Raw genomic sequence first — 19,122 nt, 5'->3', positions numbered from 1 at the left:
ATACTATAATATTCACTGTGGTGTTTTGTGGCAAAAACACTGCAGTGAATTTTGTAGTATACTGTAACATTTCATTGTATTTATGCTGTATCATAAATAAACTTTAATTTGCTTAACACATGGTTACAATATACCCGATTATAGAATAAAAGAAAACAGAGAGGTGAACTATCAAGTCATAGAATTTATTTGCATAGATTCAACATGCCATCAAATCAGTTGACATAAATCAGTACTACGTAGAATTTCAGGAAATTTGTTTAAAAATGTTCATAATGACCATAAAAATCACGCTTTTGGTGTGGTGTATTCATGTACTGTAGTATTTACCATAGTGCTTTTGTGGACTGTAATACAATATACTGTAGTGTTTACTGTAGTGTTTTTAGAGACATTGTATTATCTTTGACATCAAAGTTGGGGGTTTTCTTGTTGAGGAAACCTACTGGAGAAATACTAAAATATAGTTTATCCCATAACCAGTAGGACTGGGTTCTGAACAGCAAGTTCTACTGTAACCTGTAGGGAACACAATATACGCTCTATTCTCTGCATGTAGATTTCTCATTTATTGGTGGCACAAATTGGGATATGGGGGAGGGGAATGGGCAGGGTATATGCAAATTAAATACTGTCGTATTTACTATAGTAAAAAAAGTAGTGTTTTTGTAGACATTTCTGTAGTATTTACTAGTGTTTTATGTGTGGATAATACTGTAGTATTTACTATGGTATACTACTATATACTACACAATTCTATACATGATCAAGGGATACTACTGTGTGTAGTATAGTATTCTACGGTTTACTACAGAATTCTATACTAAGTACTGTAATATTCTATAGTAAACTGTAGTATTTTTTTAGTATGACAGTCAGCCACAACAACACAGGCCTTAGTTCAACTGTAGACTCTCTGTTCAACTCTCTCTCTCTCTCTCTCTCTCTCTCTCTCTCTCTCTCTCTCTCTCTCTCTCTCTCTCTCTCAGGGTTGGCAGACGGAGGGTCCTAATGATCACCAGCCTCTGCCAGTTTGTGTTTGGTGTAAGCGTGGCATTCATGGGAAACTACTACCTATTTATGGTCGTCCGCTTCCTGCTCGCCATGGTAAGTGTGTGTGTGCATGTAAGAGTTGTAAGAAAAAGCCTAATTATCAACACATGTGGAGTGTAAGGAATGCAGGATGACGTAAGGAGACACGCAATTAAATATTATTTTATGGGCAAATCCTATCTTGAGACATGCACTTTACTTGAAATTTCGGAATAATCTCCCATAAACATACAGTAATTGTATGCTGTATGCAAAAGTTGTAATTGTATGCTGTCCAATTTGTAAGTCGCTCTGGATAAGAGCGTCTGCTAAATGACTTAAATGTAAATGTAAATGTATGCAAAACCCCCAAGACATGCTACACTCTCACCATTACAATAACAGGTGGGTGCCAAAAACATTATTCATTATTGAATGTCCCCATGAACATAGCGGCCACCATCATTCTTAAATGGAAGAAGTTTGGAAACACCAAGACTCTTCCTAGAGCTGGCCGCCCAGACAAACTGAGCAATCAGGGGAGAAGGGCCTTGGTCAGGGAGGTGACAAAGAACCCAATGGTCACTCTGACATGGTTCCAGAGTTAGTCTGTGGAGATAGTAGAATCTTCCAGAAGGACAACCATCTCTGCAGCACTCCACCAATCAGGCCTTTATGGTAGAGTGGCTAGACGGAAGCCACTCCTCAGTAAAAGGCACATGACAGCCCGCTTGGAGTTTGGCAAATGGCACCTAAAGACTCCCAGACCATGAGAAACAAGATTCTCTGGTCTGATGAAAGTAAGATTGAACTATTTGGCCTGAATGCAGAGCGTCACGTCAGGAGGAAACCTGGCACCATCCCTACGGTGAAGCATGGTAGTGGCAGCATCATGCTGTGGGGATGTTTTTCAGCGGCAGGGACTGGGAGACTAGTCAGGATAGAGGGAAAGATGAACAGAGCAAAGTACAGCGAGATCCTTGATGAAAACCTGCTCCAGACCACTTAGGACCTCAGACTGGAGGCGAAGGTTCACCCTCCAACCATAAAACGACCCTAAGCACACAGCTAAGACAACGCAGGAGTGGCTTTGGGACAAGTCTCTTGAATATCCTTGAGTGGCCCAGCCAGAGCCCGGACTTGAACCCAATCGAACATCTCTGGAGAGACCTGAAAATAGTTTTGCAGGAACGCTCCCCATCCAACCTGACAGAACTTGAGAGCATCTGCGGAGAAGAATGGGAGAAACTCCCCAAATACAGGTGTGCCAAGCTTGTAGCATCATACCAAAAAATACTTGAGTCTGTAATCGCTGCCAAAGGTGCTTCAACATAGTAGTGAGTAAAGGGTCTGAATACTTCTGTAAATGTGATATTTCAGCTTAATTTGCAAAAATTTCAAAAAAGGTTTTGCTTTGTCATTATGGGGTATTGTGTGTAGATTGATGAGGGGGGGAAACTATCTAATAGATTTTAGAATAAGGCTGTAATGTGGAAAAATTCAAGGGGTCTGAATACTCTCCAAATGCACTTTACATAAGGTTGCAGCTTCTAAGGTGCAGGGTTGAGTAACCGGGTGGTAGCCGGCTAGTGATAGTGACTAAGTRCAGGGCAGGGTACTGGGTGGAGGCCGGCTAGTGAAGGCTATTTAACCATCTAATGGCCTTGAGATAAAGCTGTATTTCAGTCTTTCTGTCCCAGCTTTGATGCACGTGTACTGACCTCGCCTTCTGGATGACAGCAGGGTGAACAGGCCGTGGCGCGGGTGGTTGATGTCCTTCATGATATCTTTGGCCTTCCTGTGACATGCCTCTCTGTGGGCCAGCCCTGTCAGTAGAGGGTGTGGCTTATGTTTAAAGAATAGCTGAGGAACAGGTGACCATCAGCAGAATAGCTCATGGAAGTGCTACARGTAAGATTGTTGAAAATACCTTGAAAACAAAAAGCATAACCAAAATAAAATGTCCTGGCTATGTGACTGTGCAAATATTTACTGCATGTGTATAGGTCTGTGGACTGTATGAGTGTCTTCCTCTCTCCATCTGGATGAAAAGCAGTCAGCCTTAGAGAATGTTGATATGGCTAGCCTAGGCTAGTATCTGGGTAATTCTCTGAAGATAACGTTTGATCTACAGTATATTCTAACCACAGTCTGCTCTCACGGTCCATTTACTAAATCCAGGATAAGTAGATAAGATATATGAGACTTGTTTTCAGGCCTTAGATTAACTTTCTGCATCAACAGTAAGTGTGTGTGTGTGTGTGTGTGTGTGTGTGTGTGTGTGTGTGTGTGTGTGTGTGTGTGTGTGTGTGTGTGTGTGTGTGTGTGTGTGTGTGTGTGTGTGTGTGTGATCAGCATTTGAAGCTCTGGCCTTGCGTTGCGTCCCCTTTTTTGATCTAATTGTAATGTTCCCTCCCCCTCTCCCGGTAGGTGTCCAGTGGCTACCTTGTAGTGGTGTTTGTGTACGTGACCGAGTTCACCGGCAACAAGGTACGCACGTGGACCTCCATGCACGTGCACGCCGCCTTTGCCACGGGCGTCATGATGGTAGCAATCATGGGCTACCTGGTGCGGACCTGGCGGAGCTATCAGATCATCCTCTCCACCTGCACCTCGCCCTTCCTCTTCTTCTGCTGGAAGTTTCCCGAGACACCCTTCTACCTGATGGCTAAGGGGAGGCTCCAGGAGACCCAGGTCCTGTTGGATTCCATAGCCCGCTTCAACGGCCTGGAGCCTGGCCGCCTGAGGGCCGAGGACCTCCTGGAACCCAAGGAGGCTCTGCTGGAGAAGGAGGTGGCACCGGGGAGAGCACAGCCAGCGGAGCCCGAGAGAAAGCTGAGCATCCTGGACCTGTTTGGGACATGGAGGATGGCCTGGAGGACAGTGACAGTGTGGGCAGTGTGGTTCATTGGCAGCCTGGGCTACTACGTCTTCTCCCTGGGCTCCGTCAACCTGGGGGGCAACCAGTACATCAACCTCTTCCTGGCTGGTGAGAGGGGATGGGGGTTGGTTTGTGTGTGCATATGTGCTGTGTGTACTATGGGTATGTGTGCTTATTATAGAAAACTGGTATCAGAGCATTTAGCATTATTCTGACACTCCATTTAGTATGATACTTTTGTATATATAGTGTATGTGGACACACCTTCAAATTAGTGGATTCGGGCTATTTCAGCCACACCCATTGCTGACAGGTGTATAAAATCGAGCACACCGCCATGCAATCTCCATAGAAAAAACACTGGCAGTAGAATGGCCTTACTGAAGAGCTCAGTGACTTTCAACGTCGCACCTTCATAGGATGCCTAGGCCCCTCAGTTTCAGTGAAGGGAAATCTTAACGCTACAGCAGACATCTGCTAAATATGTGTACGTGACCAATACAATTTGTTTTGAATTRATTTTACGATGACATTCTAGACGATTCTGTGCTTCCAACTTTGTGGGTACAGTTTGGGGAAAGCCCTTTCCTGGTTCAACATGAGAATGCCCCCATGCACAAAGCAAGGTCCATACAGAAATGGTTTGTTGAGATCGGTGTGGAAGAACTTGACTGCCCTGCACAGAGCCCTAACCTCAACCCCATCGAGAGGGTTGCTTTATTAGTGCAGATTGTAGTTTCCATCAATGTAATTGTCTCCATCATTTTCAATCCCCCATATAGTGTGTGTGTAATATTTTTTCCCCTAATTGAAGTCATGCGTCCTCCGAAACATGACCCGCCAAAAAGCGCTTCTTAACACAGAAACCAGCTGCACCAATGTGTCAGAGGAAACACCAGGCAACTGATGACKAAGGTCAGCCTGCAGGCACCCGGCCCGCCACAAGGAGTCGCTAGAGTGTGGTGAGCCAAGCATCCCTGAGTCACCTCTTCACTGTTGACATTGAGACACCCGCCCACTTAACCCGGAAACCAGCTGCACGAAACACCATTCAACCATTCAACAAGCCCCCTCTGGCCAAACCCTCCCCAAATCCGGACAGCGCTGGGCAAATTGTGCACCACCCTATGTTACTCCCGGTCACGGCTGGGTGTGACACATCCTGGGATCAAACCCAGGTCTGTAGTGACACCTCAAGCACCTCATGCAGTGCCTTAGACCAGTGCGCCACTCAGGAGGCCCATTAATGTGACTTTCATATGACTGATGGCTTTAGTGAGTGGTCTAATGATTTAATAATTTCTGCCCTCCGTCAAACACCTTTGYGATGAATTGGAACGCCGACTGCGAGCCAGGACTAATCTCACAACAGTAGTGCCCGACCTCACTAATGCTCTTGTGGAAGCAAGTCCCTCGCAACATTGCTTCAGCATCTAGTGGAAAGTCTTCCCAGAAGAGTGGAGGCTGTTATAGCAGCAAAGAGGGGACCATGATTATGCCTATGATTTCGGAATGAGTCGTTCAACGAGCAGGTGTCCACATACTTTTGGTCATGTAGTGTATATTATGTTTGGTATGGTTACATAAGACAGATGGTTACTCAGAGCTGGGGAGTAATTGTTTGTTACATGTAATCTGACTACAAAAAAACTAACTCATCACTTACGTTACCAGCAAAAATATTGTAATTGGATGACAGATATTTTTGAGAATCTAGATGATTACTTCTTGGATAACTTTTAAATGCAGAAAGGATGTTTGCGAAAAATTGTTTATGACACCTTTCTGTTTTCTCAATGACATGCAATTCAGCATTGAAAAAAGCTTCACCTGTTTCACCTGAGCAATGATTACACACCAAATGCGTTAGATTGATCCTTTTTGTCYTCTAATGCCTTTTAAGGAGAAAGTAACGTAACAAAAAGTAATCKAATTAGGTTACTGATTACAATTTAGGACAGGTAACTAGTAACTAACAGATTACATTTAGAAAGTAACGTACCCAAACCTAAGGCAAAAACAAAAGGACAGTGGTTGGTCGGGGCAGATGGGTTGGCATATAACGGGAACGTCTAGCACCCCAAAAGTMTTGAGTTCGAATCTCATCACGGACAACTTTAGCATATTAGCTACTTTTCAACTACTTTTTTGGATTATGTAATTTATCATATGTCTTGGAGGACGTATACAGGGTTCAATAGGTTACTTTCTAAATGTAATCTGTTAGTTACTAGTTACTTGTCAAATTGTAATCGGTAATGTAACTTRGATTACCCAAACTCAGTAKCGTAATCTGATTACTTCCTTTAACTTTAACTTTAACTTTTACTTTTCCCTTGAGGCATTAGAAGAACACAAAAATTAATATTACCAATTGAACGACATCCATTGCAGACTAAATCAATGTTAGAGTTTACATAGCTGGCCATATATGGATGTAACATTTTACTTTATGGGTTGGTTATGTAGGCTTCTTCTAACCCATATGATAGCTCGGGTGTTTAAGTCTATCAAAAGTGTGTGGGTTTGAGCATGTGTCCGTTAGGCCTATGGAAAAATTTGATTGAGCAATAAAAGCCCCACTCGTGGTCTTAAATTAAAACTTGTTTTTGACAGTATGGAGCACAATACCACAGAGGAGTTTAGAAGGGAGGAACTCCATCTAAATTGTATTCCATAGGCTGGGATCCACACTATGCAGCTGTTGCAAGTATGCATTTTTCACTGGCATCCATTGTTCGCYAAAACAATGATTGATAGACAGCTTAAACGTCTTCAATGTTCTAGTACACCAATACAGAACCATAGGCTAAATAAATGGGGCATATAAGCAGACAATGGAAWGCTCTRACAATATTCGATGATGACATTTCTCTAAAACAGGCTACAGGGTAAATATGCACCACGAAGTCAGAACAGTAGGCTAAGTTACGATGGGAAAAGGGAACAAATTATTAGGGTCAGGTACGTGGGCTACTAACGGCTTACTACACAACATACACTTAGTATTACTTTCTTAGCTACAGTATACATATCTCCCTGGCATATTACATCATTTATGCAGCAGCATACAATACATTTTTGGACTCACCTTGTTGTGCTGTGCTCACATGAACAGGAAGGTTGGTGGCGGGCCTTCTTGTAGGCTCTAGAAAGAGGCCCGAAATCCTGACTTGGAATTCCGAGTTGGATGACCGTTCAGAATGATTTTCTGTATTTTCCCAGTCAGAGCTAGTRTTATCCGAGTTCACAGTTGTCTTGATCTCACTGAAGTCTGTGATTTCCCAGTTCAGAGTTTCCAGTTGTTTTGAACGTGGCAGAAGTCATGCTGGATTGACAGCATGGCCAATGTATTCAAATGCGTTACCCCTTTTTACGTGATATCCAATTGGTAGTTACGATCTTGTTTCATCATTGGAACTCCCCTGCCGACTCGGCAAAGGTCGAGAGCCAAGCCGCACTGCTTCTTGACACACTGCTCGCTTAACCCGGAAGCCAGCCACACCAATGTGTCAGAGGAAACACTGTCGAACTGACGACCGTAGTCGATCGACCAGCCCGCCACAAGGAGTCGCTAGAGCACAAGGAGACAAGGACATCCCGGCTGGCCAAACCCTCCCCTAACTCAGACGACGCTGGACCATTTGTGCGCCATCCCATGGGTCTCCCGGTCACGGCCGGCTGTGACAGCCTGGGATCGAACCCGGGGCTGCAGTGGCGCTTTAGCACTCATTGTTGAATTTCCGATTTCTAACTTGTTGTGTAATATTTATGTTCAATGGATACGTTTTATAGATACGTTTTATCTATAATTTCTCTTCATATGACAAGGATTTGCCAGTAAATTACCGACTTAATGCGCGACGATGACTGCTTGTCTAGATTGCTAGTTAAGATTTTGAAAGTACGATGTTGACATGATCAGTCCAATCAAAGCTACGTTAGATATAACATGATTTGACGTCATTTTATCTTTTGGCCAATGACCTTGTGTAACGGCAGCCTTCCTCCTCTTCGTCTGAAGAGGAGGTGTAACAGGGATCGGACCAAGACGCAGCGTAGTTTGTGCTCAACATATTTAATTACGAATAACGTGAACACTTACAACAATACAAAATAACAAATGTGGCAAACAGAAACAGTCCTCTCTGGTGCAATGAACACAAAGACAGGAAACAGACAAACTAGACACACAACATAGAATGCCCACCCAGCTCACGTCCTGACCAACACTAAAACAAGTAAAACACACAAGAACTATGGTCAGAACGTGACACCTTGAGCCTTCATGTATGGCCACTTCTAATGTAAGTATATGGCAGCACCCAAGGGGATTGAATTTTCGAGCTCTACCCGTAGATTTTGCGGTGACGTAGTGTCCCCATGACCGACAGAAAGCTGAGCCAATCACGGCACAACTAGAGAACATTACCAACCCCTACGCTTCGTATTTTCCACTGGCTGCCCCACCACCACAGAAAGCACTGAGCTAGGCTGTAACACCTACATTTTGGAGCTGCCTTACTCAAGAAAYCYAAAAYYYYKCKWMMTTMMWWMSSGSRTTWWTWAKRTWWTWAKKAYSKAAAKKYGYAWWKRTWAAAAAKKWTTTTTTTTAGCTAAACCGCTGCGGCTAAACAGGTGTGCTACTAACAGCTAGTCCCCCTTGTTGTCCCGAACCAGGGAGGTTCTGCGCCGCAACACATGTGACTGCCCTCCTTGACAAAGTTACCAACGGGTTAAGCCACTTCAAAGGTACTTCTTGAGTTGCTAATTCCGCGACATTTCAAGCTAGCTGTGGAGTGAGTTTACCGTTGTTACACCTACATATGCAGCATTACCGGGAATGCTGTCTCCGCAAACGTGGGAACTTTTATTTGTCACATGCGCTGAATACAACAGGTGTAGACCTTACAGTGAAARGCTTACTTGGGTCATTCCAGAATTAGAGGACATTTTTTGTCCCACACATGAAATTTCAAATAATCCATGCCCAAAATATTTGTCCTGAGACAAAATGTAATTATAGTTGTKGWAAAAAAGTGGTTCCAAAATTATTTAAAATACCAAATAYCTCTCGAGCACCCCRTAAAATTGCATTTTTCTCTTGTCKCACCTTCTTGATGACCAACTTGCACATCAAATATAACACTTAAAATAAGTTTTCAATCTACTTTTTTGGTATGATTTTGTTTATATATGTCTCTTGTAATTGTTAAAACTATTTGTTTAATCATCAACATTTTTTAAATGATATCAATTATGCACTYAAGTTGTGTGCCACAACATGCAAGCAGCCCTGTTACCGAAACCAATTTACCCTGGCAGAGGAAGAGAAAAAACAGTTAGTCACATGAGACAGAGGAAATTACATCGTCAAGCCATTTGCTAACACCATAGGTAAAGTCCTCTCTTCTATTTTTRCAATCTTTTCAGCCTTGATTGAGTGTGTCACTCTAACCAACACAACCCTGTTACTCATATTATCAGAATAAGACKAATTCATTTCAAAGTTTTCTGTTTTTATATATATATAACTAAGTTTGTCCTCGACCTTGACAGTAACGCTACATTCCACAGCTAGCATCTATTCCTGAGAAAAAGCTAACATTAGCATTAATTCAAGTAACAGTGTTGCACTACAGTAACAGGGTTGTATCTCCTTCAGTTCACTAAGAAGGGACAATCTATTATCTATAGTCAAATTAACACTAGAACTGCGATTTGCCATGTCATTCAACAGAGTTCTGGCACACCKMTGAGAGCTCCAGAAGTTCACTCTATAACATCAGACAGCAATATGCTTTCTCTCYGGCCCTGAAGCTGAACCTCCCTGCAAATGAAAGTGCAGTCCGTATTGACTTCTCTGAGAACTACGGCTGCAAGTACAGCGCTCAAGTACAAGCTGTCCATTTTGATGCATCACACCAACAGGCCACTTTGCACACTGGGGTTTACTATGTGTGTGGGGTGGGGGCATCTGCCCCTACCTCCTTCTGCACTGTATCGGCATCCAGACTGAAGGGACCACCTGCCATACGGCAACACCTGGAGCCCATCCTGAGGGAAATTCGAGAGATGCCCGGATGTGACAACCATCCATTTTTTTTAGCGACGGTCCCTGCACACAGTAGAAGCAGCGTGGGAATTTTTACCTCTTTTGTACTGACATTTTCAAGAAGGGGTTTACAAGAGGAACCTGGAAGTACTTCGAAGCCAGTCAGGGCAAAGGTGCCCCAGATGGCGTGGGTGCCAAATTGAAGAGGAGGGCCGACTTGTCAGCCAAGGAGTTGATATCCCCATGGCATTGTCCCTGTACCAAACTCTGAGTGAGGGACGATCAAAGGTGAAATTGTTTTACATTCAGGAGCAAGCTGTGGAGGATGCAGTGAAAGAAATGCTAGCTTCCAGCCGTACCGTCCACAATGAGGCCCCACCTGGGAAAACTCTCTACCGCGACGTCAGCTGCATGCGRTCTGCAACAGAGAATCTGGAGTGTGATTGCCAAAAAACAAAATACTTCAACTTTAATCCCACAGATGACCACACAGAAGACCCCATACACAGCACACTAGAAGAAGTGRAGTGGCACAGTCCAGAGGTTGTGGGGATATGGTGTGCCCTGGTGTACGACCACYCCATCTACCCAGGGATCAAACCAAGAGGTGAAATGTATGCATAGAGTGGGTGAACCGTCCCTCAYCGGCCAGAAAAAAACGATCTCCTTTGGTATCCCTTTGAGGATGTYCTGACCCTCATTCCTCCCCCAGAGAACGTTACCTCACGCCACATGGTRATCGCAAGTGAGGTATGGGATACTCTGGCCAGCCACTAAAATGACATCTGAACATTATAACGTCAGCTTTCTAAAATATTGATCAGTTCATGACTATTTTTGATATGCTCATTCATTTTAATGCCAGGTTGTCGGACCACTGTAATATGACACATTTTTACGTTTGTCCACCGAATATTTGATCAGATCCAGTTTGTTGTCTTGTTGACGTGTTTATTTTTTATCATTCCTACTCATCCTGTTGATCCTCCTTCGAAAAGATTATTATTATTATTATTATACAATATTATTAAACAACATTCCTGTGGTCCTGGGTATTTATTTGTCACATTTATGTTATGATCTACAATCAAAAGTACTGTAATCCATTCAACCATGTTACTTTGCGCAACCCTTTCAACCCTGTTACCATATCAGATTTTCTCAACTCWCGAGGGTTTAACCTATTGTCCTTTTACTAGTTTGAATGATCATGTGCATAACGTATGAGCAAATATTTGAAAATAAATACTGAAAAAACATGTGACTATTGAAAAGTTGGGCAAGAGATTTCAAAGTTGCTTAAATGAATATAAGTCCAAAGTCTTATCTGAAATTTAATGAGTATTCAATGTGAATGTGACTTTCCTTACTTAAAGGTAGAGGATTTATTAAACAATATTTTAAAATGTACTTTTTTCAGGTTCCTGAGTATTCGTAACAAGGTTGTGCCAAGCATAGCACACAAKAAATAAAAAGTGTACCTTTGATGCCTGAGCTGGACGAATCAAATTATTTGACGGTTTATTACCTGTTTTTCTTAAATACATAATAGAAAATGATAAAGGGTTCATTTTTCAAAAGTGTTGATGCCTAAATTGTCCTCCAAATTCTGGAATGACCCACTTACCAACAATGCAGTTTTGATAAAAATTCAAAAGAAATAAAACAAATAATTAAAGAGCAGCAATAAAATAACAATAGTGAGGCTATATACAGGGGGTACCTGTACAGAGTCAATGTGCGGTTAGTTGAGGTAATTGAGGTAGTATGTACATGTACGTAGAGTTATTAAAGTGACTCTGCATTGATAACAAACAGAGTAGCAGCAGCGTAAAAGACGGGGGTGCAATGCAAATTGTCTGGGTAGCCATTTGATTAGATGTTAGATTTGATTAGATGTCTAATGGCTTGGGGATAGAAGCTGTTTAGAAGCCTCTTGGACCTAGACCTGGCGCTCCGGTACCGCGTGCAATGCGGTAGCAGAGGGAACAGTCTTTGACTAGGGTGGCTAGAGTCTTTGACAATTTTTAGGGCCTTCCTCTGACACCGCCTGGTATAGAGGTCCTGGATGGCAGGAAGCTTGGCCCCAGTGATGTACTGAGCAGTACGCACTACCCTCTGTAGTGCCTTGCGGTCAGAGGCCGAGCAATTGCCYTACCAGGCAGTGATGCAACCAGTCAGAATGCTCTCGATGTTGCACCTGTAGAACCTTTTGAGGATCTCAGGACCCATGCCAAATCTTTTTAGTTTCCTGAGGGGGAATAGGCTTTGTTGTGCCCTCTTCACAACTGTCTTGGTGTGTTTGGACCATTCTAGTTTGTTGTTGATGTGGACACCAAGGAATTTGAAGCTCTCAACCTGCTCCACTACAGTCCCGTCGATGAGAATGGGGGCGTGCTCGGTCCTCCTTTTCCTGTATTCCACAATCATCTCCTTAGTCTTGCTCACATTGAGGGATAGGTTGTTATTCTGGCACCACCCGGCCAGGTCTCTGACCTCCTCCCTATAGACTGTCTCGTCGTTGTCGGTGATCAGGCCTACCACTGTTGTGTCATCTGCAAACTTAATGATGGTGTTGGAGTCGTGCCTGGCCTTGCAGTTGTGGGTGAACAGGGAGTACAGAAGGGGACTGATAACGCACCCCTGTGGAGCTCCAGTGTTGAGGATGAGCGTGGCAGATGTGTTGCTACCTACCCTCACCACATGGGGGCAGCTCGTCGGGAAGTCCAGGATCCAGTTGCAGAGGGAGGTGTTTAGTCCCAGGATCCTTAGATTAGTGATGAGCTTTGAGGGTATTAATGCTGAGCTGTAGTCAATGAATAGCATTCTCACATAAGTGTTCCTTTTGTCCAGGTGGGAAAGGGCAGTGTGGAGTGAAATAAAGATTGCATCATCTGTGGATCTGTTGGGGCYGTATGCAAATTAGAGTGGGTCTAGGTTTTCTGGGATYATGGTGTTGATATGAGCCATGACCAGCCTTCAAAGCACTTKATGGCTACATACGTGAAGACTACTGGTCGGTAGTCATTTAGGCAGGTTACCTTAGTGTTCTTGGGCACAGGGACTATGGTGGTTTGCTTGAAACATGTTGGAATTAGACTCTAGCTAGTGCCATTTATACTCTCAATGATCTCAAAGGCTAAACAGTCTCATCACCAGGGCCTTTCAGTCAAATAACAGCCACAGCRGGCCCAGTACCAGATGTCACCACACATAATGTCCCCATGCCAGCAATGCCTGCTGCCTTGACCTGACATCTTCTGTGATTGGCTGTTTCTAGGTGCAGTGGAGTTCCCTTCCTACCTGATTGGCTGTTATGCGATGGACCGGGTGGGCAGGAAGAGGACATGTGCCCCAGCTCTGCTGCTGGCTGGAACGGCCTGCATGCTCATCATTGTGGTGCCAAAAGTATGTACCAACAATCACGTGTGTTTGTGTGTGAGCTAGAGAGAAATCAAAGGATATGATCCACCCAGAAAASATGATCCCATTGGCCCAATGTGGACAAGATGTACAGGGGATAGCCAACACACAGCCTACACCAAGCCCACAGCAGCCAAACACAGGGTAGCCTACACCAGTCCAACATAGGCTAGCGGACACCAGCCCAACATGGGCCAGGCCACACCAAGKCCTGCACAGGCTAACCCACACTAAGCCCAGCTACTTCATAATGTAGAGGCAGAGGCTCATTACAATATTTTGGGCCGTGGTTTGCATATACGCCAATTCATGTTAAGCTAAAAAAGAATACAAGATTAAATTGCTGACATCATTCAAACCAATGAGAGTTCGGAACTTTAAAGCCAATTATCTCTGAATTGTTTTTTTTCAGATAGAACCTTGTAGTTCAAAGTTCACAAAATGATATTTGTTCAACCATTACTGAGTGTTGTTCCAGTTAAAATGTTCTGTTGTGTGGAATCACAATTTGTTTGTTATGCATGTTACCAATGATATAGTCTGTAAAATTACTTAGATAACTGCATGTGATATATGAGAAACATTTAAGTTTCTCTGGCTTCTAATCTGTGACTGGATATTTTATTTATGATGCTCCGTACCCGTGACTGTGCAGATTCTCGCAGTATCTCACAGGGAATGTCAAAATCAAAATCATGTCAAAATCTTTTTAGATACATACCTGTAGTTAAATGCCAAAATATGATTTTTTCCAATGTCACTGAGCAAGAAAGAAACAACCAAAACATCCATAGCCACTACAATATTGAAACATGATTTTGTCATGAGTTCAGTACCATTTCCTTGATTTTTGCAGACCCATGACTATGGTGTATCAAAATTAGCTAGCAAACGTTAGCATGCTAGCGACTCTAGTCAGCATAGGCTGCTACATGATAATCAGCTCACGTTAGCTAGCTAGCATTAGTTAGCCCACCTAACTAGCTGTAGTCCAATGGGAACCGATGCAACCCTGCTGGCTACGTCYCTAGCTAGATGACCAGTGGTGACAGTGAGGTCCCTATGAGATTCAAGCCTTTAATAAGTGCCATCGTGTAGGAATAGCAAAAGAGAAATACTTGTTTTCATCAAGGGCTCTCTGTACAGTACTTTGCTCCTTTCATCTGCGATGGTGCCAGGTTCCTCCCAGACGTGACGCTTGGCATTCAGGCAAAGAGTTTCAATCTCGGTTTCATCAGACCAGAGAATCTTTTTATCATAGTCTGAGAGTCCTTTAGGGCTCCTTTAGGTGCCTTTTGGCAAACTCTTAGCGGGCTGTCATGGGCCTTTTACTGAAGAGTGGCTGCCATCTGGCCACTCTACCACAAAGGCCTGATTGGTCGAGTGCTGCAGAGATGGTGTCCTTCTGGAAGTTTTTCCCGTCTCCATAGAGGAACTCTGGAGCTCTGTCAGAGTGACCATCAAGTTCTTGGTCACCTCCTTGACCAAGGCCCTTCTCCCCCGATTGCTCAGTTTGGCCGGGCTGCCAGCTCTAGGAAGAGTCTTGGTGGTTACAAACTTCTTCCATTTAAGAATGGAGGCCACTGGTCTTGGGGACCTTCAATGTTTCACACATGTTTTGATACCCTTCACCAGATCTGTGCCTTGACACAATCCTTTTGCAGAGCTCTATGGACAATTCCTTTGACCTCATGGTATGGTTTTTGTTCTAACAGACACTGTCAACTGAGGGAACTTATATAGAAAATGTGGTGCCTTTCCAAATCATGTCCAATCAATTGAATTTACCACAGGTGGACTCTAATCAAGTTGTAGAATCATCTCAAGGATGATCAATGGAAATCGGATTCAACTGAGCTCAATTTCGAGTCTCATAGCAAAGGGTCTGACTACTTTTTTTATACATTTGCAAACAATTCTAAAAACCTGTTTTCACTTTGTCATTATGGGGTATTGTCTGTAGATTGATGAGGATTTCTTTTCTTTAATCCATTCTAGAGTAAACCTGTAACGTAACAAAATGTGGAAAAAGGGAAGGGGTCTGAATACTTTCCACATGCACTGTATACAGTTGGCTGGGCTTTCCGTGCATCGGCAAGACAGAACAACTGCCTCCGGTATGACGAAGGGGGGTGGTGTGTGTCTTTATTTGTCAATAACATCTGGTGCGCAAAGTAATATCAAGGAAGTCTCGAGGTATTGTTCGCCTGAGGTAGAGTACCTCATGATAAGCTGTAGTCCACACTATCTACCAAGAGTTTTCATCTATATTTTTCGTAGCTGTCTATTTACCACCACAAACTGATGCTGGCACTAAGACCGCACTCAACGAGCTGTGTAAGACCATAAGCAAACATGTAAATGCTCATCCTGAAGGTGCGCTCCTAGTGGCCGGGGACTTTTACCTAATTTCTACCAGCATGCCACATGTGCAACCAATGGAAAAAAAACTTTACACCACCTTTACTCTACACACAGAGACACGTACAAGCTCTTCCTCACCCTCCATTTGGCAAATCTGACTCTAATTCTATCCTCCTGATTTCTGCTTACAAGCAAAGACTAAAGCAGGAAGTACTAGTGACTCGCTCAATACGGAAGTGGTCAGATGACGCAGATYCTACGCTACAGCACTGTTTTGTTAGCACAGACTGGAATATGTTACGGGATTCAATGGCATTGAGGAGTATATCACCTCAGTCACCGGCTTCATCAATAAGTGCATCAATGACGTCGTCCCCACAGTAACCGTAGGTACATATCCCAAACAGAAGCAATGGATTACAGGCAACATCTGCACCAAGCTATAGGCTAGAGCTTCCGCTTTCAAGGAGCGGAACACTAATCCCACTATGCCCTCAGCCAAACCATCAAACAGACAAAGCATCGATTCAGGACTAAGATTGACACTTACTACACTGGCTCTAATACTCGTCGGATGTTCCAGGGCTTGCAAACTATTACGGACTACAAAGGGAAACCCAGCCACAAGCTARCCAGTGACGCAAGCCTACCAGACGGGCTAAATGCCTTTTATGCTCGCTTCGAGGATAGCACCCCAGCTAACAKTCACAGACCATCATAWTTCAACCTTCCAGGCGCGACACAAAWCGCAGAAATAAAGATATAATTKATGCCTTACCTTTGACGAGCTTCTTCTGTTGGCACTCCAATATGTCCCATAAACATCACAAATGGTCCTTTTGTTCGATTAATTCCGTCGATTACATATCCAAAATGTCAATTTATTTGCGCGTTGATCCAGGAAAACACCGGTTCCACTTGCACAACGTGACTACAAAATATCTCAAAGTTACCTGTAAGCGTTGTCCAAACATTTCAAACTACTTTTGTAATACAACCTTTAGGTATTTTTTACGTAAATAATCTGATAAAATTGAAGCGGGATGACCTGTGTTCAATACCGGAGGAAACAATGCTGTAGCATGCTTCTGGTCACGCGCCTCTACAAACAGTACACTTCACTGGAGCCTCATTCTGAACATGGCTACTCTTCTTCTCAAAGTAAAACCTCAACAATTTCTAAAGACTGTTTGGACATCCAGGGAAGCGATAGGAACTGCAGGAAGGTCCTTAGAAATCTGGATTCCCATGAAAACCCATTTAAAAGAGGTGGCCTCAAAAAAAAGAATCTGAATGGTTGTCCTCGGGGTTTGCCTGCCAAATAAGTTCTGTTATAGTCACAGACATGACTCAAAACAGTTTTAGAAACTTCAGAGTGTTTTCTATCCATACTACTATAAAATATGCATATATTAGCATCTGGGACTGAGTAGGAGAGTTTACTCTGGGCACGCTTTTCATCCAAACGTGAAAATGCTGCCCCTATCCTAGAGAAGTTAAAGCAACTCAGCGTTACACCATAGTGCCACAACTCATCACAAAGCTAAGGGCCCTGGGACTAAACACCTCCCGTCAACTGGATCCTGGACTTTCTGACGGGCCGCCCCAGGTGGTAGGGTAGACAACAACACATCTGTCATGCTGATCCTCAACACAGGGGCCCCTTCAGGGGTGCGTGCTTAGTCCCCTCCTGTACTGTCTTGTTCACCCATGACTGCCGTGGCCAAGCGCACGACTCCAACACCATCACTGCTGCTCGCTCTGTTTATTGTCTATGCATCGTCACATTACCGACCTACATGTATATATTACCTCGACTAACTGTACCCCCGCACATTGACTCGGTTCCGGTGCCACATGTATATAGCCCGTAATTGTTATTTTATTGTGTTACTTTGAAATGTAGTTAATATAGTAAATATTTCTAAACTGCATTGTTAGTTAATGGCTTGTAAGTAAGCATTTTACGGTAAGAGTCTACCTACACCTGTTGTATTCGGCGCATGTGACAAATAACATTTGATTTTGTTCCAAGGCACTTCAATCTTTTGTCTTGCACATTCACCCTCTGAATGGCACACATACACAATCCATGTCTCATTGTCTCAAGGCTTACAAATCCTCCTTTAACCTGTCTCCTCCCGTTAACCTACACTGATTGAAGTGGCTTTAACAAGTGACATCAATAAGGGATCATAGCTTTCACCTGAATTCACCGGGTCAGACTATGCCATGGAAAGAGCAGGTGTTGCTAATGTTTTGTACACTCAGTGCATTTAACATCACGTAAAATGCATGTAATGCCTTAAAATGTATTCCAGAGATACATGTACATACATTTTCTCAAATGCATGTAATGCCTGACAATATTCCAGAAATGCATGGKTATGACATCTAGTCGACAGGGTGGCCAAAAGGGGTTCCTAATTCCGCTTCTTCAATTACTCTTTACAGTTGTTCAATGGAGATAATGTTTTAGGGCCACCAAGCCATTGTTAAAAGGTTTCTAGCCTGTCCATCTATCAGTAACAGGGRGGACGTGCTATGCTTGACTCGCTCAGTTTTCCACCACAAAACACCAGAAAATGGCCAAAAAGAGTATAACCAGCACCTGCTTTTACACTATGATTTGACTATTAGATTTTCCATGTTTCTTTTGAAATACATTTTTCTAAGGAATAGTTTCACCAAATTAAAATGAGAGATCAGTTCACGTGACCTTAAAATGAGAMACAGCTGTAAATGAATGACTAATCACGTGAAGTAATTAATAATCCTAAATAGGGCTTTACAATAATGGTGAAAATCTGATTTATTGAATACTTCAAGTGGTCTATTTTAAAGGGCACTTCATTTCATATAACAGGATTTAAAAATTCAATATTGGTGCATAATTGCTACTTATCCAATAGGTTACAAAATCTGATAGGATAAAATCGTGTTAGATAGAATATTCTATAGGATACAATCCTATAGAATTATATCCTATAGAATAAAAAAACAAAAAATCATATAGTATAAAGTCCTATAGGAGTCTAATAGGACTGGTTCCAAAATCTGATATGATTTTTCTATTGGATTCTCTATCCTATAGGATCTTATAGGATCTTATAGGAATCCCATAACAGTCCTATAGGACTGGTTCCAAAATCGAATCAATCAATCAATCAATCAAATGTATTTATATACATCAGCCGATGAAACTCAGCCTAAAACCCTAATCAGTAAGCAATGCAGATATAGAAGCACAGTGGCTAGCAAAAACTCGCTAGAAAGGCAGGAACCTAGGAAGAAACCTAGAGAGGAACCAGGCTCTGAAGGGTGGCCAGTCCTCTTCTGACTGTGGAGATTATAACAGAACATGGCC

General features: G+C 43.0%; 1 protein-coding gene across 1 annotated transcript in view; it reads left to right on the top strand.

Annotated features, from left to right (window-relative positions):
• Positions 1 to 19,122, top strand: part of slc22a16 (solute carrier family 22 member 16) — a 58,853-nt gene that overhangs the window by 23,789 nt on the left and 15,942 nt on the right. Inside the window, exons 3-5 of the mRNA XM_023974426.3 lie at positions 990 to 1,107; positions 3,463 to 4,021; positions 13,249 to 13,376. Of these exons, the coding sequence (XP_023830194.1) occupies positions 990 to 1,107; positions 3,463 to 4,021; positions 13,249 to 13,376 (805 nt within the window). The remainder of the gene's footprint in view (positions 1 to 989; positions 1,108 to 3,462; positions 4,022 to 13,248; positions 13,377 to 19,122) is intronic.

The sequence above is a fragment of the Salvelinus sp. IW2-2015 genome, linkage group LG28, assembly GCF_002910315.2.
Source record: "Salvelinus sp. IW2-2015 linkage group LG28, ASM291031v2, whole genome shotgun sequence".
Taxonomy (NCBI): Eukaryota; Metazoa; Chordata; class Actinopteri; order Salmoniformes; family Salmonidae; genus Salvelinus; species Salvelinus sp. IW2-2015.
The sequence above is the reverse complement of the archived record's forward strand: the minus strand, read 5'-3'. Positions and strand labels throughout refer to the sequence as shown.